The sequence below is a fragment of the Episyrphus balteatus genome, chromosome 4, assembly GCF_945859705.1.
Source record: "Episyrphus balteatus chromosome 4, idEpiBalt1.1, whole genome shotgun sequence".
Taxonomy (NCBI): domain Eukaryota; kingdom Metazoa; phylum Arthropoda; class Insecta; order Diptera; family Syrphidae; genus Episyrphus; species Episyrphus balteatus.
Window position 1 is genome coordinate 82,807,013 of NC_079137.1, and position 18,538 is coordinate 82,825,550.

An 18,538-nucleotide genomic window follows, 5' to 3' on the forward strand; every position below is an offset into this window, starting at 1 on the left:
AACTTGAACTGCATGGTCTTGGCCATCCCATCAGCACACACATAATTATGTAACTTGTATGAGAGGCAAGTGATTCATATCAATTTTACAGGTCCATTTATGGTGATAATAAATACGTTTATTTGCCCGGCATGTATTCACCCCGATTGCGAGAAAAAGTGCAGATTTTAAAATTTTTCAAAGTGCAGAGTTTTTAATTATGGTGCTAACAATCGATGTAAGCATTACATTCGATCTTCCATTCCTGATACCAAACGTATCGTCTAAGAAAATTTAAATGGAACCAGCTGCCCACAATATACACTCAAGAAAATTAAGTTCGGTGATAAGAAGAAACCATTTGAGATCTCGTAAAATTTAACTATAAAAAATAACTTGTGTTGTTTTGAACTCATAATCTGAAATCAATTCATATTTCATACCTATCAAAAACAAAGAGAAGTAGTTTTGAATAAAACAAATTCTTAGCTAAAAATAGTAAATTTTAAAATTAAAAGTGTTTTGGGTCACCATGGTGTATACGTACTATATTTTTAATTCTTTCTTTTATTAAAACACATACAAATCGTGCTTTGCAATTATTCTGAAACCATAATATTGATGTAAATTCTTGGAAAATTACTATTTTTTATATTCACACTGATTAGATATTTTGTTTATACTACGTAACCATGCACGCTTGGTTATTGTAACCATGATAAATATTTACTTAAATTAAACACATATCCATATTCTTGCAATTTTTTTTTTTCAAAACAAGCGATATTAAATTAAAAAGTTTAATTAGACAACAATTGATATGATTTAAAAAGTTTAAATTATGCCTGAACAAACAGAACTCGATCTACTTGCAGCTGCTGAGTATGCACGTCTACAAAAACAAGTCTGTTTTTACATTTTAAATACAAATCGAAAAATATTTATGAATTAAATGAAAATTTTACAGTTAAGAACTCTTCAATTGGTGTTAAGAAAACTTCTAGATGACAAAGCAAAACAACTCAAGAAACAAAATCGAATGATTTCTGTTCTTCAACAGGAGCATCAAGATTTACTGGTTCAGATAAATTGCCTTGAGAGTGGAAGCCATGCTAGAAAAAAATCAATAGTCTTTGAAAACAATTACCATAGAATACTGTTTTGACCTACAAATGTTTATTTTTTATTTTTCAGGCTGAGAAAAAACTAGTCAGGATACAAGAGCAATTTGTTGATCAGAAAAAAACTCTTGAAACCGAAAAAACAAGCTTGTGGGAACTTGAGGGTCATATTAGAAAGGTTTTATGAATTATTATGTATATTTATTTACATACATATCCTTTTCAAATATTTAAACCAAATCTTTAGATTGAGAAAGAGATTGAATCATTACGGAGAATTGAAGTTCCAGATAGTTGCTACAAAGAAGCAATAACTAAGGTGCAAAAGAGTGTAGTCAAGCTTGAAAATCGTCTAGATGTTGTTAATAAGAAATACAGTGATGCCTTGACAGAAAACTCTAAACTAAGAGACTCTATAGATCACATGCTTCAGGATAGGTATAATTAAAAATAACAATGTTTTTTGTATTTTAATGTTTAGTGTTATGAATGCACTAATTACTCTATCTAAAGAAAGCTTTTATGCAAGGCTTTTTAGTTTTTATTTATATTACTCTCGTATCTGATATTGTTTTACAAAGATCATGTCCTAAAACGTTAAAATATTGAAACCACAAAGTAGTTGAATATTCATTAAAATAAAAACCAATTCTAGAACGAGCTTTAATGAAATGTGGCAATCAATGGTGGAGCAATTTAACGAGGGCAAAAAATACATAATGGAGCTGATTGATCAATCAACTCTTGCATTTGACCAACGCGAGGAGTTAAGTACCAAGTTGCAATCACTTAAAGATCGAAATGAAAATGACAAACTCATGCATATTCAGGTTAGGAAGAATATTGTCCACAGTAGTTTTTGAATTGTATGTTTGAAAAATAATTTTTAAATAAAACAGGAAATGCGTGAAATGCAACGTCGATTAGAACATGATGCTAAGCTTCAACAATTTTTCGATGTAAAAGGACAAAGAAGATCGAATCCTGAATTGGAACAAAGAGAGTTTGATAAGAAGCAACAACAAAAGGAAGACTTTGAACAACAACTCTCCGAATACAATGGCATTATTCAAGAAATAAAAGTAAAATCTAATAAGTTTTTTGACTTTTTTCAAATACTCATTTATCGTTTTCATTTACAAACCTACAATAGCGTCTTTATCAAGAAGAAGACACCAACTGCTTGGCAGCACAGTTCAAAAGACAAGAAGAAGAAAATTTTGCACTATTCAGTTATGTCAACGAATTAAGTCATGAAGTTGAAATGTTGAATGATTCTACTCAGGAGCTTAATGATGAAATAGGTAAGATGCATTTAAAATAACGAAGCATAGTTTATAAAACTGCTTTATTCTAGAACGACAAAAAGCTGATCAAGCTGAAAAAGAGTTCAAACAAAAAACTGAAGACATTGATTATCTAACAAGTCAACATCTTATCATTCAAAGTTCTACCGAAGATTCGGTTAAAAGTAAAAAATTGGTTGAAGTGCAACTAAGCAAGTTATTGAGTGGAATAGAGATTATCTACAGCTTAATTCATTGCGATAATTCACCAATTCTAAATGTACTTAGTGCTAAAACAGCCTTGAGTGTTCATAATGTAAAATTGATATTAGGAGTTGTGGAACGACGAATTAATTTAATCATTAGTGAAAATGTTGAAGATTTATCTTCGAAAATTCTTGCTAAAAAAGATCGTGTTCCTAAATTCAATATAAAGGAAACTTCCAAAATGAAGAATTAACTGATAAATTTACTTTTTTTTTTTAAGAACTATAGTATATTTTAACTGTAATCAAGTATCAGAGTTTTACGTTTATTTCAAAATAAATAAAAAGATTTTCAAAGAATTAAATAAATTTTATTTTCAAATGAAATATAAAACAAGAATGAAGAAAATTGATTCGAATAATATACATATGTATGAGAAAGAGGCTTCTTAAGAAAAACTTCAACAATTTTTCCTATTGGTAAGTTTTCTTGTTATATTTTTCATTTTTGAATGCATCTCGTAAAAAGTGATATCTTATATCCGAATACGTGGATATGATTGTCGATTAACATAGTTTACCTTAAATAATTTAAATAATTTGTCTTCGTACCAAAGTTCCCCGATGAATTCCTGTAAGAAAAACTGCTTCACTGCTTTTTGCTAGCAGCTAGCATGCATAACTTATTGCCTGTTCTTTCATTCTGAGACTCTAGTAATACCTCTTCCATTGAGTTATTAATCCTGCATATAACAACTATAAAACAATTTCTCAATTGTAAACTGCGTTTACCTGTCTATTTTTTTTGAAGTGAAAACTACTGTTGCCGATGACCACCCACCAGCGTAGGAAGTTGGCTTTAAAAAATTCTTACTTTTATTTGTAGGCATGGTAGAAATATGATTGATACGTCATATAAAAATTGAAATAATAAGCTTTCAGATGATATAAAATTTATTATAGTTTATCATTTTAAAAAATTATTAAATGGTGTTAGAAGAGAAAAAAGATTGATTTTTTTTTTGCTTTTTTGATAAAAAGTGATTGGGTTCAAAAAAATCTAGCTCTTTTTGTAGATGTTGTATTGACATGGTCGATAAAAATATTTTGAGCTGAAACAATAAAAAAGGAAAGAGGAACTTTTTTTACAAAAAAGAAAAAAAATATTTAAAAATCTTCTTCGTCAAACGAGTGAAAATAAACTTAAGCGTTTTCTCAAGCTTTGAATTATTAGTGCGAACTGAGGAATTCCTCAAGTAAAAATGTTTTATCAGACTTTCACTTATGAAAAATCTCCACTTAATTCTTAAGATAATTCTTGACTTGAAATTTAATTTGAGTAGTCCTATAACCTTGACTTTAGTTTGATTCAATTCATTCAAATCAAACTAAACAATATAATAATACGTTTCTCAGATATAAGCAAACCTACAAAATTGCTGCAATTTTGTTTAGTGGTATCCAAATCTGAAATAGAATCTTTTGAAATCAAATGCAACTTTTTTACTTCAAAACCAAAGCGATCGATGTTTATGAAAGTGAGTGTATTTTTTAATACAATAAGATAAAAATAAAAACAACATTATATGAAGTGAGTTTTCGATGTTAAACATTTATTTATTCAATTTTAAATTGTTTTACAATTAAATATATTGATCTCTTTTGTTTTTTTTTTAATAAGGCAAGTTGTGAAAGATTTATACAACTACACACATTTTTTTTTTAATTTTGTCATAAATAATAACTATATTCATACTACATACAATTTTTTTGTTTTTTTTTTTTAAATATTAATTAAAATCTTAATAAAATTCATTTTAAAAGAGATACAGATTTTGCTCTTGATACAAAAAAAAAAATAATAATAAAAAATATCAGATACAAAAAGAAAGCTATTTGTGGTTCAAGTTTACTTTTTTTATAATAATTTTAAATGCAATAAGTCGCTTTTACTGAAGTTACCGTTGAAATAGGCTCCAAAGCTTGTACGAGGAAAATTTCTTGGCTAAAGTAATAGACTCTGTTGATGGTTGTTGTTGTTGTTTTGCTTTTCTGCTTGAAAGTAGTTTATTTTTCATTTGTTCATCTATTAATTCCTGCATATCCATCTTGTATATATAAAAAATAATAAATAAGTATCATTTAGATAAACTTATATTTAATTATTATTAATTTATGTGCTTAACTCACCTGCCATTGTTCAAGTTGTTGAGATAATTCAACCTTTTGCTGAATTGCTTCCAATAGCTGACTATTTGCCTGCATTAGATCAACTCTCGCCTTAGCCAAGTCAACTTCAGCTTTCGTTCTTTTTGTATTAGCTGCATCACGATCTTTTTGTGCTTTTGCAAGTATCTCATCACGATCACCATTTTCAGAAAGGTCTCCGCGAGCCTGATCGCGTTCCTCTTTGACATTAGTCAACTCAACATCAGCCACAGTAAGCTGTAATTATAAATGTACAACAAAGTTAAGTTAAAACCTAATTATTCAATAACCCTACAAACAATTTTGCCTCTATAAAGCTTTATAGAAGCAATGGTAGCATCTATAAAGCTTTACAGAAGCAATGGTAGCATCTATAAAGCTTTATAGAAGCAATGGTAGCATCTATAAAGCTTTATAGAAGCAAAATTGTTAGTTGGGAAGTTACTGACTTACCTTAGATTCAAGCTCTTTGATAATGCTTTGATTTTTCTTGATTTCATCGTCCTGTTCTAGAACAATGTTTCTCGTTTGATCCAACATTTTTTTAAAGTTTCCAGCGTCTAAATTAAGTAAAAGTCGTGTTAACTCATCTGCAATAGCCGAGAGCATGCCTTGACGAAAATCGGTTTCTCCTTCGGATTTAAACGTTGAGAGCGTAGTGTCCATTGACTCCAATGATATGTCTGAATGAAGGCCTGTTAAGGAATAATATTCTTTGTATTAAAGAAAACAATGCAAAAAATTATCTAACTTTACCTGAATCTTCTTCATCACTTATTTTCAACGAATCAACAAGCGTTTTAAGTTGAATGAATACAGAGCGTGCCTCAACCCACATCTGATTTGGCTTCTCTGAATAACTTAGATCGTTCATATCATCATCACATTCCATTTCAAATTGCAACGATTTTTTGCCATGTGAACTATTTGAACTGCTTGATATACCATCTGTACCTAGACGTTCAGTAAGGACATTGTTTTCCCTTTGTGATCGTTCAAGGGCTTGCAAAGTGGTCTAAATAAAAGGATAAAGAATCAATAAAGCTCGAATAAGTTTTATGAAGAATCTATCTCACTTCAAGTTTAGTCTCCTGCTCTCGAGCATGTCTCTCAAGCATGTGTATCCTATCGGATGCTTCTTCCAAAGCAGATGTAAGTGATTCTTTTTCTTCCTGAACATATTGTAAGCGTCTTTCAAGATCCAAACGCTTCTCAGTTGTCAAATTCAATTCACTCTTGATGGACTCTAAGCTATTCACATGCTCCTAAAAAAATTAAATTTATTTTTATTTAAGAACTTAATGAAGATGAAGTCAATATCATTTACTTGTAAGCTAGAGTTTCTGTAATTGTATTGGTCTTTGAGCTGTTGAATTTGTGCAATGAGTTTGGCTTCTGTTGAATGTGCTTCTTGAATCTGCTCCGTAAGTCTAGAATTTTGATTTGATAACTCGTCAATGAGAATTGTTTTCTCTTTTTCTGCTTGTCGAATTGCATTTTCCTAAAATTAAATTACTGATTTAGTAATTTTTTGAACTGATTTAAATTCGACTTACTTGTGCTTGCAATTTATCTTTTAATTCATTTAAGTCAGATTGTAGTTCCAAAACTCGTTGATCGCTTTCTTCTTCTGCAATCGCTAATTTTTGCCGCAAAACATGTTTTTCTTGTTCCAATTTCTGAAATAATGTAAAAAAATTTTAAAAAACACATTTAATTTTTGAATAAATATGTAAGTCTTAAAGTTAAAAGATTCTTATTTTTCTTTCAAGCTTATAAGTTTGCATTTCGTGTTTAATAAAATTACTCTTTTAGCTTAATATAGACGGGCAATAGAAAATTCAGCCTGTAACCAAACTTCCAAAAAGAAAAAGAAGGGTTTCAGTCCAATTAAAATAAGTTCCCCTTAAAGATCAACAAAGGCGCCCACTAGTCTTGTCTTACATAAGTCCATTGGTATTCAGTCTCTAGACTCTTACTTTTGTCCTATAAATTAATTAGCAATAGTTATTTTTACGAAGTCTATTTCGAGTTTATCTGTTGCAACTTTGCAAAGCAATACTTTTCTGCAAAATAAAAGTGCAAAGTGTTTCACCAAAAATTAAAAGTTCCCCACTTTGCACTTTAGAATTTTTGATTTGTTTTTTTTGCAAAGCAAAAAGTGCGGGCGTTGCACCAACTAAAAATGGAACTTTGCGTAATTTGAAAATTTGTAAAGTAAAGCTGTAAATAGTCACGATTCGTAACTATTCCAATGCACTTCCACACAGAGAAAAATATGACCCGCTAAAAACTAACAGATTGCCATATTGTTTTACCGTCCATACATTTCATAAGGAAACCTTATTAAAATCAACGATTAATAAGGTTTTTTTAAGGAGATTTCTTATTATTTTTATAGAGAAAATCTTATTAAAATTTGACTGAAAAGTTGATTTTTTTTTTGCAACTTAGCACTAGAACAAAAATCGCGATCAATAATTTCATGGCAGGTTGGTTCAGGTGGTAAGGTGGGCGACTAATGATTTGAAGTCTCCAGTTCGATTCCCAGCCTGGTCATCGTTTTTTTTATTTTTTTGCAGATTTTAAAACAATAAGGAAAACCCGATTGTTTTAATAAGGTTTCCTTCTTGGATGAAAACCATAGAGAAATCTTATTGTTTTTGTTCTATTTTATGTGGTCTATTTTTCTCTGTGCATGATCTGAGTTTAGTGTTTTGATCTGTGAAATTAGATGTTTGGTTTTCAAGATAATTCAAACATTTTTATTTCTTTTATTAATCAGCGGAAAAATTAAAATGGCATTTTTTAAATGTTATCTTCTTCTTCTTCCTTTTTCTCGGCGCTGTTATGATCTCGATGTCGAGGGGATCATAACTATCCCACGTAACTGCTTCACACTAGTGATCCGCCTGTGGGGTTCGCCGGGTTGACCTCAGAAATCGGCGGCAAGCCTCCCGGTTTTGTATTGTTCCATTTCTAAGGCCAACTGAATGCTGGTGGTTTTGCATTTGCTTGTACCAGGAGTTTTTAGGCCTACCTTTCTTTCTATTTCGTGTTGGAACGTTGGAACATTTTTTAAATGTTATGATGGAAGAAAATTTATTTTGAATTAAAACATGACTTTCGGTTATAATAATGAAATTGGCATTATTCTAAAAAAAAATTGGTCGTTTGACAGTTTAACATTAGCCGTTTTTTATTATCCCATTTTTGTTTTACTTTTCAATAAAATAATTTTCTCTCTGCAAATTGGAGTTTGGTGCAAACAAATTTGCAAAGTTAGAGTGCAAAGTTGCAAAATGAAAAGTGCAAAGTGGTTTGTGCAATATGACCCTGATCAGTGTCTATAGGCTCTTCTATAAAAAAGTTTCAGTCGGTTTTCTTTATTGTGGGCCCGAATAAAAATTTAATTCGCTCTAAAGGGCATCATTCAAAACGTTTAAATACCTTGACAGATAGAGAATGGATTTTTCACTAAAATTAAATTATAAATTTTATAAACCATAATGCAATTAAGCTATTTACTAAGTCGTGAAGTAGCAGCGATTTTTAAAACTCATAAAAAAAATAAGATATGTGACATATCACCTGCATCTATATTTGAATCCACACTCCCCTATTTTTTTTTCGTACAAAAATATTTACATAGCTTGGTCTGAGATACTTTTTAAAAGTAGGTACAATTGCTATTGCTATAAGCGTCATTCCAAACAGCTGCTAGAGGTACCTACAAACTCAACTTGTCAACTTAAAGAACAAATAACAAGCTGCTAAGGCGAATATAGAAAAAACCAAAACAATTTATTTGCGTAATCTTTTTTATATTTTGTTTATTATGAAAAAGAAAAAAATACTTTAGCGACAGTAACGCGTGTGAACGAAATTAAACATAATACAAAGTATAAAGAAAAGGTACACTTGCTGCTGGAGAATCTACAAAAACCCAAGTCTGCCTTTAAACACACTTTCTCTTGTTGGGAAGCAGCCATGTAGCGCCTAACTATATTTTTTTTCTCTTCATAGATTCATACATTCATGATATACAAGTAAAAATAAATACAGTTTAAATTTTAAAAACGAAGAGTTAATTAAAAGAAACAATAGTTAAGTTACATACTGGCTTGTTTGCGTGACATGATAAAAGCTGTTGCAAAAAATTCAACAACAAAATAAGTTTTTAATGCATCCAAAAAGTTGCTATTCGCATTACATTATAGTAAGTACATGAATTATACACTGACACCTTAAATGGTTACACAATGAGCGCAATTCAGTCCTCCTTCTCAGAGCTCACGGCAAAACATCGTTTTTGTTTTTAAGAGAGAGAGAAAAATAAGGCTTTGTCTTTTATGCAAGTTGCATAACGTCCATGGCAGAAGTCCATTAAAAGCGATTTAGTTGCTCCATTAATCCGCACAGAAACAAATCTTCAATATGTGTGTCTAGATCCAAATGCGAAAGCATGCAATATGGTCCATAATATGATGGTAAACCCAGTTGGCTTAAACACAATAATTTTACTGGCAACGAACTCTGAGTAGCGATGGGCCAACAATTATACGATTATTATGAAATTCCTATCCTATATACCTAGTTACATAGCTCGAATGAACTTGACCAAATTTGTATTGTGATGATGTTGTGAATTTTTGATTAAAAACGTAAATTTTTTAACCATGATGTCATAGTAAAGTTTTCAGATGCAAAATGGATCAAAAGCTATTGGTTTTTACTTTTATTTAATCTGATGAGTGATATGAAAAATCATGGAAAAAAGTTCAAAGATTTGAGTTGCAGTTCAAAATGTTTAAAATGAGAATGCTAGTCTCAATACTAAACCTGCAATCGATCTTATCATTAATAACTATTGAAATTAAGGTTTAAGCTGTTTAACATATTTTTTAAATTCCTTAAACCTTAAATTTTATCTGTAAAATCTTAAAACTATAAGATTGCAGCCGAAAAACTCATGAGTATCTCAATAATTTTAAGGATGATTGCATGCAGCAAATGCAGGATGTGAGTTTGGTAGGAAAGGGCATATGGAAGATGGAATCCTGTGATATTTCTACTACGGTGAGTTCGATAACTCCATACTTAAAAAAAAAACGAGTTAGGTATCTATTTGTTGAACTATATTATATGAATACAATTTTAACAAAATTGGAAGTCAAGGTTTTGCTTTGTTTTCAATTCTATCATTTTGATTGAATGATTCTTCTTACTTTTTTTTTCACTTGTTACCAATACAAACTTTTCTATACATTATCTTAACATATTCACACCATATTGCTTCTTGGAATAGTAAAAAAACAAATACCAAATGACTCATTCTGCTATCACACCATCACCAAAAGTGTACTTTTTCATTTTGCTTTTAAAAAAGAAAATAAATAAAAGATAGATAAGATAGTAGGTCTAAGTACCTAGATACATTATTGTAATTTATGGCAAATGCAGAATGTACAAGTAGTTTAGATAACAAAAAAAAAAAAAAATGATCAATTATTGTGGTGCACGTTCTTGTCTTTAATTCTAAATGCTCTTTGTTTGTTTATTAAATGAAAAGAACATTTAAATTATTATAAATTAAAAGGTCGAAATTTGTTTACAAAACCTGAAAAGGCAACATATTAATTTTGGAAGGAAAGTCCCTCCACTGACTTTCTTTTTGTCTAGAATTTAAAACACCAAAGATGTATGTCAAAGTATGAGGGAGCTGAATAAGAATTGAACATACAAAAATGTATAGAAATATAACAATCACGGTTTGCTATTATTTCTTGTGTGAGCAACTCTTTTAAAAAACCGATAATTAATATTTATTCTAACCGATAATTATATGATTTTATAGATCAAGGAATTGTCAACAGAGAAACACTTGTTGTAATATTTGATCAGCGCTGTAATCTTTGTAAAAACAGATGAATTTGGTATATAGCCGAAAATATTACGCATACACCACGGTGACCCATTCATTAGAAATGTTAACATTTCATATAAAATCGTTTTTTATTGGCCATAAAATAGGAAATAGTTGTTCTTTTTTGGTCACTCATCAGATTTTCTTTTCTCATTGCTCATTTTATTCCCCTATTTTGTGGTTTCATATCATAATCTGGTAATCCTTCGTCCGGTTTTTTTTCGATTTTTTTTTTGTAAAACGCATAATTTCCCTTTAAGTACAAGTTGAAATATTAATTGCATTTATTGTCATGTCCTTTTATTGAGAATTGTTTGTTCAGCTATCACAATATTTGAGCATACTCTTAATTTAAAAACAAGTGATGGTGTTTTTTTTTGTTTTATCTAAAATGTTGTATTTTTTAGATTATTTGAAGCAGTATTAAAACGTGTTTGTTTTTTTGTTTGTTATTTGACTGAATACCTCACCAAAAGTAATATATCAATTTGTTTCAATCTTTAGCATCATTATCGGGAGGAATGACTAATAAACAACTACAAACAGTATTCCTATTGTAAGGAATTTCGAAACTCTGGGTTAAGTGGAAAATTATTTGAGGAATTATGTGTTCAACCAGAAATTAAAGGGAATTGCCTCGAATTGAGGTTTTAAATTTTGTATGCAAATAAAATATACATTAAGGCTGTAACCTATAGAACACTGTTTGAAAATTTCTATTAATTGCAAAAATTGTTGAGGTGAGCTTTGACAAGACAACCTTGGTAGGTACTGTTTTGTCGTACAAACCCTTTCATTCCTATAAATGTACTCCATTTTAGACCAATCAACCTAAAAATCTTTTTCTAAAAACATTCTCCCTTCAAAGAGCAAGGCTAAACTTTATTTGTTCGAAGTTTGAAAACCTTCTTTATTTCAACCCAATTCATCATCAACCAAAGCTTTTTATTTATGCAAAGCAGGTATTCGCACTCTTGAAGGTCGGTCGTTCCTTAAATAAAAATTAATAAAGTGTTTTTTATTGCATGTTGGGAAATTTATTACTCACTATTGTGTTATTTTATTAGAATGACATCTCAAACACAAAATGACCATTTCGGTGGGACAAAAAAAAAGTAGAGCGTTCTACTATGTAAACACAACTTGAATATGTATAGGAAACTCTTTTTATTTTTTGTACTGGCCTTCACGGATTCATAATTACAATAAAAAAAAAATACATACTTTTATTTATTAAATTCGACGAAGCTTCCACGTATCTTTTTGGATTTTGTATAATTGAGAGATGTGTAGGTATACATTTGTGTAGGTTCAATTTACAATAATTTTAAACATCAACTTATATTTTTGAATGACAATAATTAAGTATAAAGTTCGTCAACCTTAAAATATTCAATCGTTTGACTGTCGATTATATTAAAAATTGTTATTGATGTAGATATTAGTTTTTCTAAACCCAAATGCTAATTTTCTGAATAAAATTTATGAGTGTGTTTGTATTTAAATGTTCTGCGACTCCCTCTACTATACACTTATTGAGTGTGATACTTTGTTCTCATCATGGAGCAAATAAAAGCGAAAACGCTTTCACCATAAAATATTTTTTTGAGAATTGAATGGGTTACTCTATCAAATGGATTCCTACTTTCGCCAGCATTATTCCATGGAAAATTGCTTACAATGGTTTGGAGCTCTGAAGATTCCTCAAAACAAAACATAATGAAGTAGTTGGTGGCGGCGGCGCAGTGGTTGTTTGGTTGATGGCGAAACGAATAGAAACTAACTTTGGCACGCTTTGTTCTTTTGCATATTTTTTTTTCTCAGTGACTTATTGTTTACTGTGGTATTATTCAAGTAAACAAAAAAAAAAAAAAACCTGCAGATATCTAGCAACCGTTAGATCCTACCTTGAAAATACGAATGTATCTTGTAAGTACCTACATTAATTAATTTGTTTCTTAAGAAAAAAAAAACAAAATAAAACTTAACTTTATTAAAAGACTGAAATTACCTTGGTCTTTTTTAATCATAGGTACACTAAAAAGAAAGAAGATCATGGCAATTTGAGTCTATCGAATCGGTCTTTTTCTTTTTGAGTGATAATGCGAATAACTTGCAGATAAAATATATATATTCTAATAAAAAATAAATTTCTATGTAAAAAAAAAAACCTTTAATTTGTATTAATAAACAAATAATTACCGATAGTGTTTGGTTAAAAGGGCCAATCTCTCATATTAATTCATTGCAGATATGTATTTGGGTATGTCGGTGTCGTGTCAATAACGCAAAATTATTAAATAAGTAGGTACTCGTAATCCGAACTTAGTTAGATTTTTCATAAATATATTTATAAATGTTCAACAGGGTCGCACGTATTTACTTTAAAGTCAAAAGACAACCTTGGAATCTCAATAAAATTATAATTATAAGCTTATGAAGAGGAAACAGTAATATCAATGTGTAATGTATAGTACAAAAAGAAGATCAACCACGTTTTTAAATATGCAGGAGCACCTTAATCCGTATTTAAAAATGTATTTTTACCCTTTTGAGTAGTTAGATAAATTAGTTTAGCCTAAACGATTTGACATTAGAAATTTGATAGCTTGAGAGATTATTTCACTTGGGCTTGAAACAGGCTATTAATCTTGAATTTTAATAATATTAGAAATTTGAAAATTTGTACGAGTACATCTAGCTTAATTTAAACTTGTATGAATTAAAGTCCGTGTATGATCATAAAAATAGGTCATCTTTTTTTTTAAAGCGCAGGTCTGCAAGTTTACACAAATTCAGATATGTGTAATAGATTCTCATCCATTTTATTTCCCAATACTAGTCTCTAACAAAATACCAAAAGTGAATAAAATTATAATAACGAACAAAGAACTTTATTTTTCTGGTTGTTCTTTTTCAATATCATCAACAAATTTAAATTTTTTTTTGCATGAAAAAATGTTTTAGTCAAATGTTTTTATTAAAAAAAACCTTTCTATGACAAGAAGATGGGTGTAAAGAAAAGCTTGAATGAAAGGAATTTTAATTTGATATAAAAGCTCGTGCCAAACGTAATTGCATGACACATAAATGGACCCGGATGCCTACTTAAATAATGAATAATAGCAGTTAGTATCTTCCATGTTCATGTACATTAAAATATATATAACACGACTATGTATTTAAACAAAAGATAGAAAAAAAAAAAAAACATTTGTAGGTAACAATAACAATACAATCAACTGCTCAAAGTAGACAGACACATAGGTACTTTATATCTCACGACAACACCAAGCTGAGTTCTGCATAACCAAATTAGGTGAAATGCTTTGTTTTCAAAAGGGAAGACTAGATATAAACACATTAGATGGTCGCTCTAAAGGCAAATAAACTTTAATACTTCCGCAATTTAATTAACAAAATAAAATGGAATTTTCATTAAAAGAGCTATGGGAATTTGCTCTGACATTGAGATGTCTTTGGAAAATAAATTTAACATTTCTTTAAATTCAAAAAACACAAAGAATAAAACAAAACTCTTTTTTGTTTATCAGAACAAAAACATGAAGCAACAAATGCTTATCTACGTGTTAATTAAGAAATACAATTTCAATTTCCTCATTTGAAAAATCGAAACTCAACACGTGGATGTAGAATTGGAATAGGTAGATGCTTCAATTCTAAATAAATATCACACTCGAAAGTATATTGTGCTTACTTTGTGTGGGTAGTGTTAATATTAAAATACGCCAACGTCAGCTTAGGAAAGGATTAGATCATACAAACAAACTGGTCACCACTTTTTAAACACAAACTTACAAATTAAATAAAATAGTCACTTTTACCATGAGATCATTTTTAAATCAGGTTATATTGAAACCAAATACATATGTGAAGTTACCCATCAAAAGAGCTAGATACATTGCCAGAGCTAGAACATTGAAAGGTTTTTTTCATTGGTTATAATTTAATATTTGGGAATCTACTATAGATTTAAATCTATTATGACAAATAAAAATAAAAACAATTTCTATAGACGAACAATAGAAAGGAAATGAATAGTTTGCAATAGATTAATTAATTTTCGTTAAAAAATGAAACAAATTATTTCCAAGTTATTACTTCACAAATATGTTAGATTTTTTTTTTATTTGAACTTTAAAAAATGGCAATATCTGGGAACCGTATCGAAAAGCTCCGATTTTGATGATTTCTTTAATCAAACGTCGGCGTCGGATGTTAGAAATATTCTGAATACTGTGTGTCCTGATTTTACCCCTGGTCCTAGAAAAATGGTTTATATCTTTTTTAATACGTTGTTTAATGTAGACAAGAACCTCATAAAAAAAATTGGTTTAAGTCTATATCTAAAAAAATGGAAAATTGTCCCCACTACTATATTAGAGTGTTTTCCTTAAATAACCAAGGCAATATTTTGATATCGTTTGATTATTGAAATTAAAAAAAAAATATAGATTTGATTAAAAAGATCTAAATTTTAACTTAAAAAAAAACAACGCAATAGCGACAATTTTTAATCCATAGACGTTAGAGGATTTTTAACTTCCGAAGTTTGAAAAAATAAAACAAATAAATCGGAGCTGTTCCGCTAACGTACATTATTTCAATTTTAAAATATGAACTTATTTTATTATGTCAATCCAACACCCTTTTCTATCCATTACCCATCGCTAGCATAAGCATCGTTCGGAAACATTCTTAATGCGATTTGAAATGTTGCTTTTTGAAACGTTTTCAATAGAAATTTCTTAGATGTATCTTTTTTTTGTAATTTGATGCAGATTTTTGTGTTTTTAAGATAATAATAATTAACTCTCACTTTCATAAAAAAAAAAAACAAAAAGGTACAAAATATTTGTATGTTTGTTTTAGATATTATTTAAAAGAGTTTATTCACATTCACGATGGCAGATCATATGCGAGGCACTTAGCAGTTTGTTGATTGCGCTAATTTTTCTATTTTACTAGACTCTACGCCACCAAAATATTCATGGGTATTTTTCAGTTTCACCTCGAGAAGTTGGTCATACAGTTGTGAGTCATTCTTTACACGTTGCAACCATCTTTGTTCATGAAACAGAATTTTTGAATTTAAACCTGTTTTTTTCTTCAATAATGTTCAGTAATATAAGTGGTAACTGGTAAGTGTGATTGATTCTGAGAATAAAAAAAAGCATTTCCACAGATTTGCATGGCCAGCTCTTTAAGTTAAAGTTAAAAATAACAATGATATTCCTATTGTCAAATATTCATTCAAAGAAAAAAAAAATATTAATTAAGACTGCAATTCACCTTAACAATATTTTTTCTTGAATTATACAAATAATGTCCAAATTCTCAAGCCATGGCCTTTAAATTTGAATGGTTTTTAATTTCATCAAAAAAATACAGAAATAAATTTATCACACCTCTTTTTCATCTTCACGGTCAAGCTTTATCAAATCGAATTGGGTAAAGAAAATAGTAATTTAGTTAATCATCTGCATTCTATGAGTCCCATTCCCATACCGTGTCGTCATTGTTTTATTATCATAAATCATAGATTAATGCATGAAAAAAAAAGGTTTTCAAAATGTCAGCGAAAAAGAGAAACTATAGTTTTCTTATGATCCACTTTGCATTGCTTTTAATGTTTAGGTATTATTTTACAAGAAAAGAAGGTCAAAGGTGTAAAAGTTGAAAGACTTACAATTTACCACCACAACTTGGACTTGCCTATGTTAAACCAGTTCATTGGATACTTGTTCAGACCTTTAAATGAATTCATACACTCACAGAGTAAAAATAGGTTAGGTGGGAATCCTAGCGATCGTGCGGCTATATCATTTGTATGTAGGCGCACTTGAAACTTGTCTGGCCATTTAAGAAGGCAATGTCTATACTAAAGTGTTCTGAAATGCACAGCAGCGCCTTGTATAAACAACTATAATCTACTCACTACTCCAGAGATGTAAGTACAAGTTTTCTTTATACATTTGTCATATCATTTAATGCAGGGTTGGATTTAAACCCGCCCTGACGCATTTATTTTCTCAAATCTAAGTTCATCTCCAAAGTCGCGTATGTGAATTCATCAAAATTTGGGTCCATATAATTTACTCATTAATAAATAATTACTGATTAATGAAAAAAACGCAAAAATCGAGTTATAAGTTATAACTTTTTACTTACTTTTTAATTTAGAGTGCACAAAATTTATAAAAATAGTAAAGGATAATCTTTTGTATAGAATTATAACAGGTAACAAAGTTAATTTCAGAAAAGAAAATGTCTGTATCATCAGTGAATACCGGCTTATGTTTTTCTATTACACAAGGATGCGCCCAACACAATACAATCTTTTTATTTAAAATCCAGCCCTGGAATTCAGTTCAACTCATTTCGAGGTCTTAGCTTTGACTATACTTTTTGTAGAGCGTGAGATCTTAAAACTTGTTTTTGAAGCTGATTCAAACAGGAATTAATGTTCAGAGTTTTTCATGGTTTTTAGTACATATTTTCCGGCCTTTTTTTCAAGTTTGTAATGTTAATTATGCTATCTTATAACCCATAAAAAAACATCATAACTACTATTACATACCAAAGAGGTCGTCGATTCAATGTAAATAAAGTTGCATAAATTAAGCACATTAAACATAAACATGAATATTGCCGCATCTCGTAATTAAATTGTTAAAGAAAAGCCGGCTGTGTAAATTAACATTTGTTTTTTTTTTTTTTACAGTCAATTTGTATTTGTGTTTGGCATAAATAAATCGGAACTTGTTGGCAAATCCAAGTTTAAACAATCTTTTTGTTCTTTGCAATATTGCAAATGCAATATCTTTTCATTCTTACTGCGCTTAATAAAAAAATACTTTTGATTTTTCAGATGATAAATGTTTATTATGCTGTAAACACAAATACATATTTGTAATGCATACATTGATGAATGTAATTGATAGTTTTTCCATCATTTTGTAATATCGTAATTTTTATTTACGGTTCCATTGGTATAAGAAAGAAGATAATAAGCGAATTGTTTTTTTGTGTATTTTTTGTTGGTATATATTTTCAGTAGTTGGTTTTTGGTTTTCTTCTTGTTTCTTTTGCTTTCCGTTGGAAGTATGCAGACTGCAGAGTTATAAACAATATAATGTTGTTTTTCCGCGCGGCAAATGTGAATGCGCTAAATAAATTCAACAGAGTCAAACGCGTCGGACGCATTAACATGAACGTGAAAACGCAATATATACATAAATACATATGTATTTACACGTACAAGAGTATATTTGTAATGGCGTTAGCGCGCACTGAGTCATGATGCACGAATGTTTTTGATGGAGCGATTTACAAGGGCCTTAACGAAGCGTAAACATAAGAAAAAAAACAAACTATATCACAAGCTTATTCATACTTTTTGCATCAACTTACTTTTTGTCCCACAACAATTGTATGTGGTACTACTATTATAAACCAAGTATACATGTTAATTAATAAACCGTTGGTTTATGCTAGACTGCGTGTTTTCATTTGACATTGTATTGGCACAATTGTGCGATGCTACAAATAATTATACAAGAAGATTTAGATTAACCTTAGAAAGGTAATCATATTCTAACTCGAATGTAGATTTGTACAATTTAAGATTGGTAGATAAATATATGCAAAAGTTACAAAATTTTAATCCAGTTAGAATGATGTTTAGATTATTTTTGTTTAATAAATATTCAGGGGACTAAACTGTTACTTTGCAAAGCATTTTATAAAGCGCTCATCACCTACAGTTGTTCGATCTTTTTCAAGCCATCA

The 18,538-nt window shown here is 29.6% G+C and overlaps 2 protein-coding genes and 1 long non-coding RNA gene across 4 annotated transcripts in view; 1 reads left to right on the top strand and 2 right to left on the bottom strand.

Moving 5' to 3' along the window:
• Nucleotides 1-579: 579 nt before the first annotated feature.
• Nucleotides 580-2,846, top strand: LOC129919803 (coiled-coil domain-containing protein 63). The gene is made up of 8 exons (XM_056000858.1): nucleotides 580-883; nucleotides 947-1,108; nucleotides 1,174-1,278; nucleotides 1,348-1,538; nucleotides 1,756-1,930; nucleotides 2,000-2,182; nucleotides 2,254-2,404; nucleotides 2,458-2,846. The coding sequence occupies exons 1-8, from the start codon at nucleotides 821-823 to the stop codon at nucleotides 2,844-2,846; spliced, it is 1,419 nt and encodes a 472-aa protein (XP_055856833.1). The 5' UTR covers nucleotides 580-820.
• A 95-nt stretch (nucleotides 2,847-2,941) lies between these two features.
• Nucleotides 2,942-3,498, bottom strand: LOC129919812 (uncharacterized). The gene is made up of 2 exons (XR_008773118.1): nucleotides 3,314-3,498; nucleotides 2,942-3,261 (listed from the first exon to the last, which is right to left on the bottom strand). It is a non-coding gene; the product is annotated as an uncharacterized LOC129919812 (long non-coding RNA).
• A 686-nt stretch (nucleotides 3,499-4,184) lies between these two features.
• LOC129919808 (bicaudal D-related protein homolog) overlaps nucleotides 4,185-18,538 on the bottom strand; it is a 30,002-nt gene continuing 15,648 nt past the window's right edge. For both annotated transcript variants that reach the window (XM_056000865.1, XM_056000866.1), the window contains 7 exons: nucleotides 6,357-6,479; nucleotides 6,128-6,301; nucleotides 5,877-6,065; nucleotides 5,557-5,815; nucleotides 5,254-5,495; nucleotides 4,783-5,037; nucleotides 4,185-4,700 (listed from right to left, as the gene is read on the bottom strand). In XM_056000865.1, coding sequence (XP_055856840.1) covers nucleotides 4,551-4,700; nucleotides 4,783-5,037; nucleotides 5,254-5,495; nucleotides 5,557-5,815; nucleotides 5,877-6,065; nucleotides 6,128-6,301; nucleotides 6,357-6,479 — 1,392 coding nt within the window. In that variant the 3' untranslated portion in view covers nucleotides 4,185-4,550. The remainder of the gene's footprint in view (nucleotides 4,701-4,782; nucleotides 5,038-5,253; nucleotides 5,496-5,556; nucleotides 5,816-5,876; nucleotides 6,066-6,127; nucleotides 6,302-6,356; nucleotides 6,480-18,538) is intronic.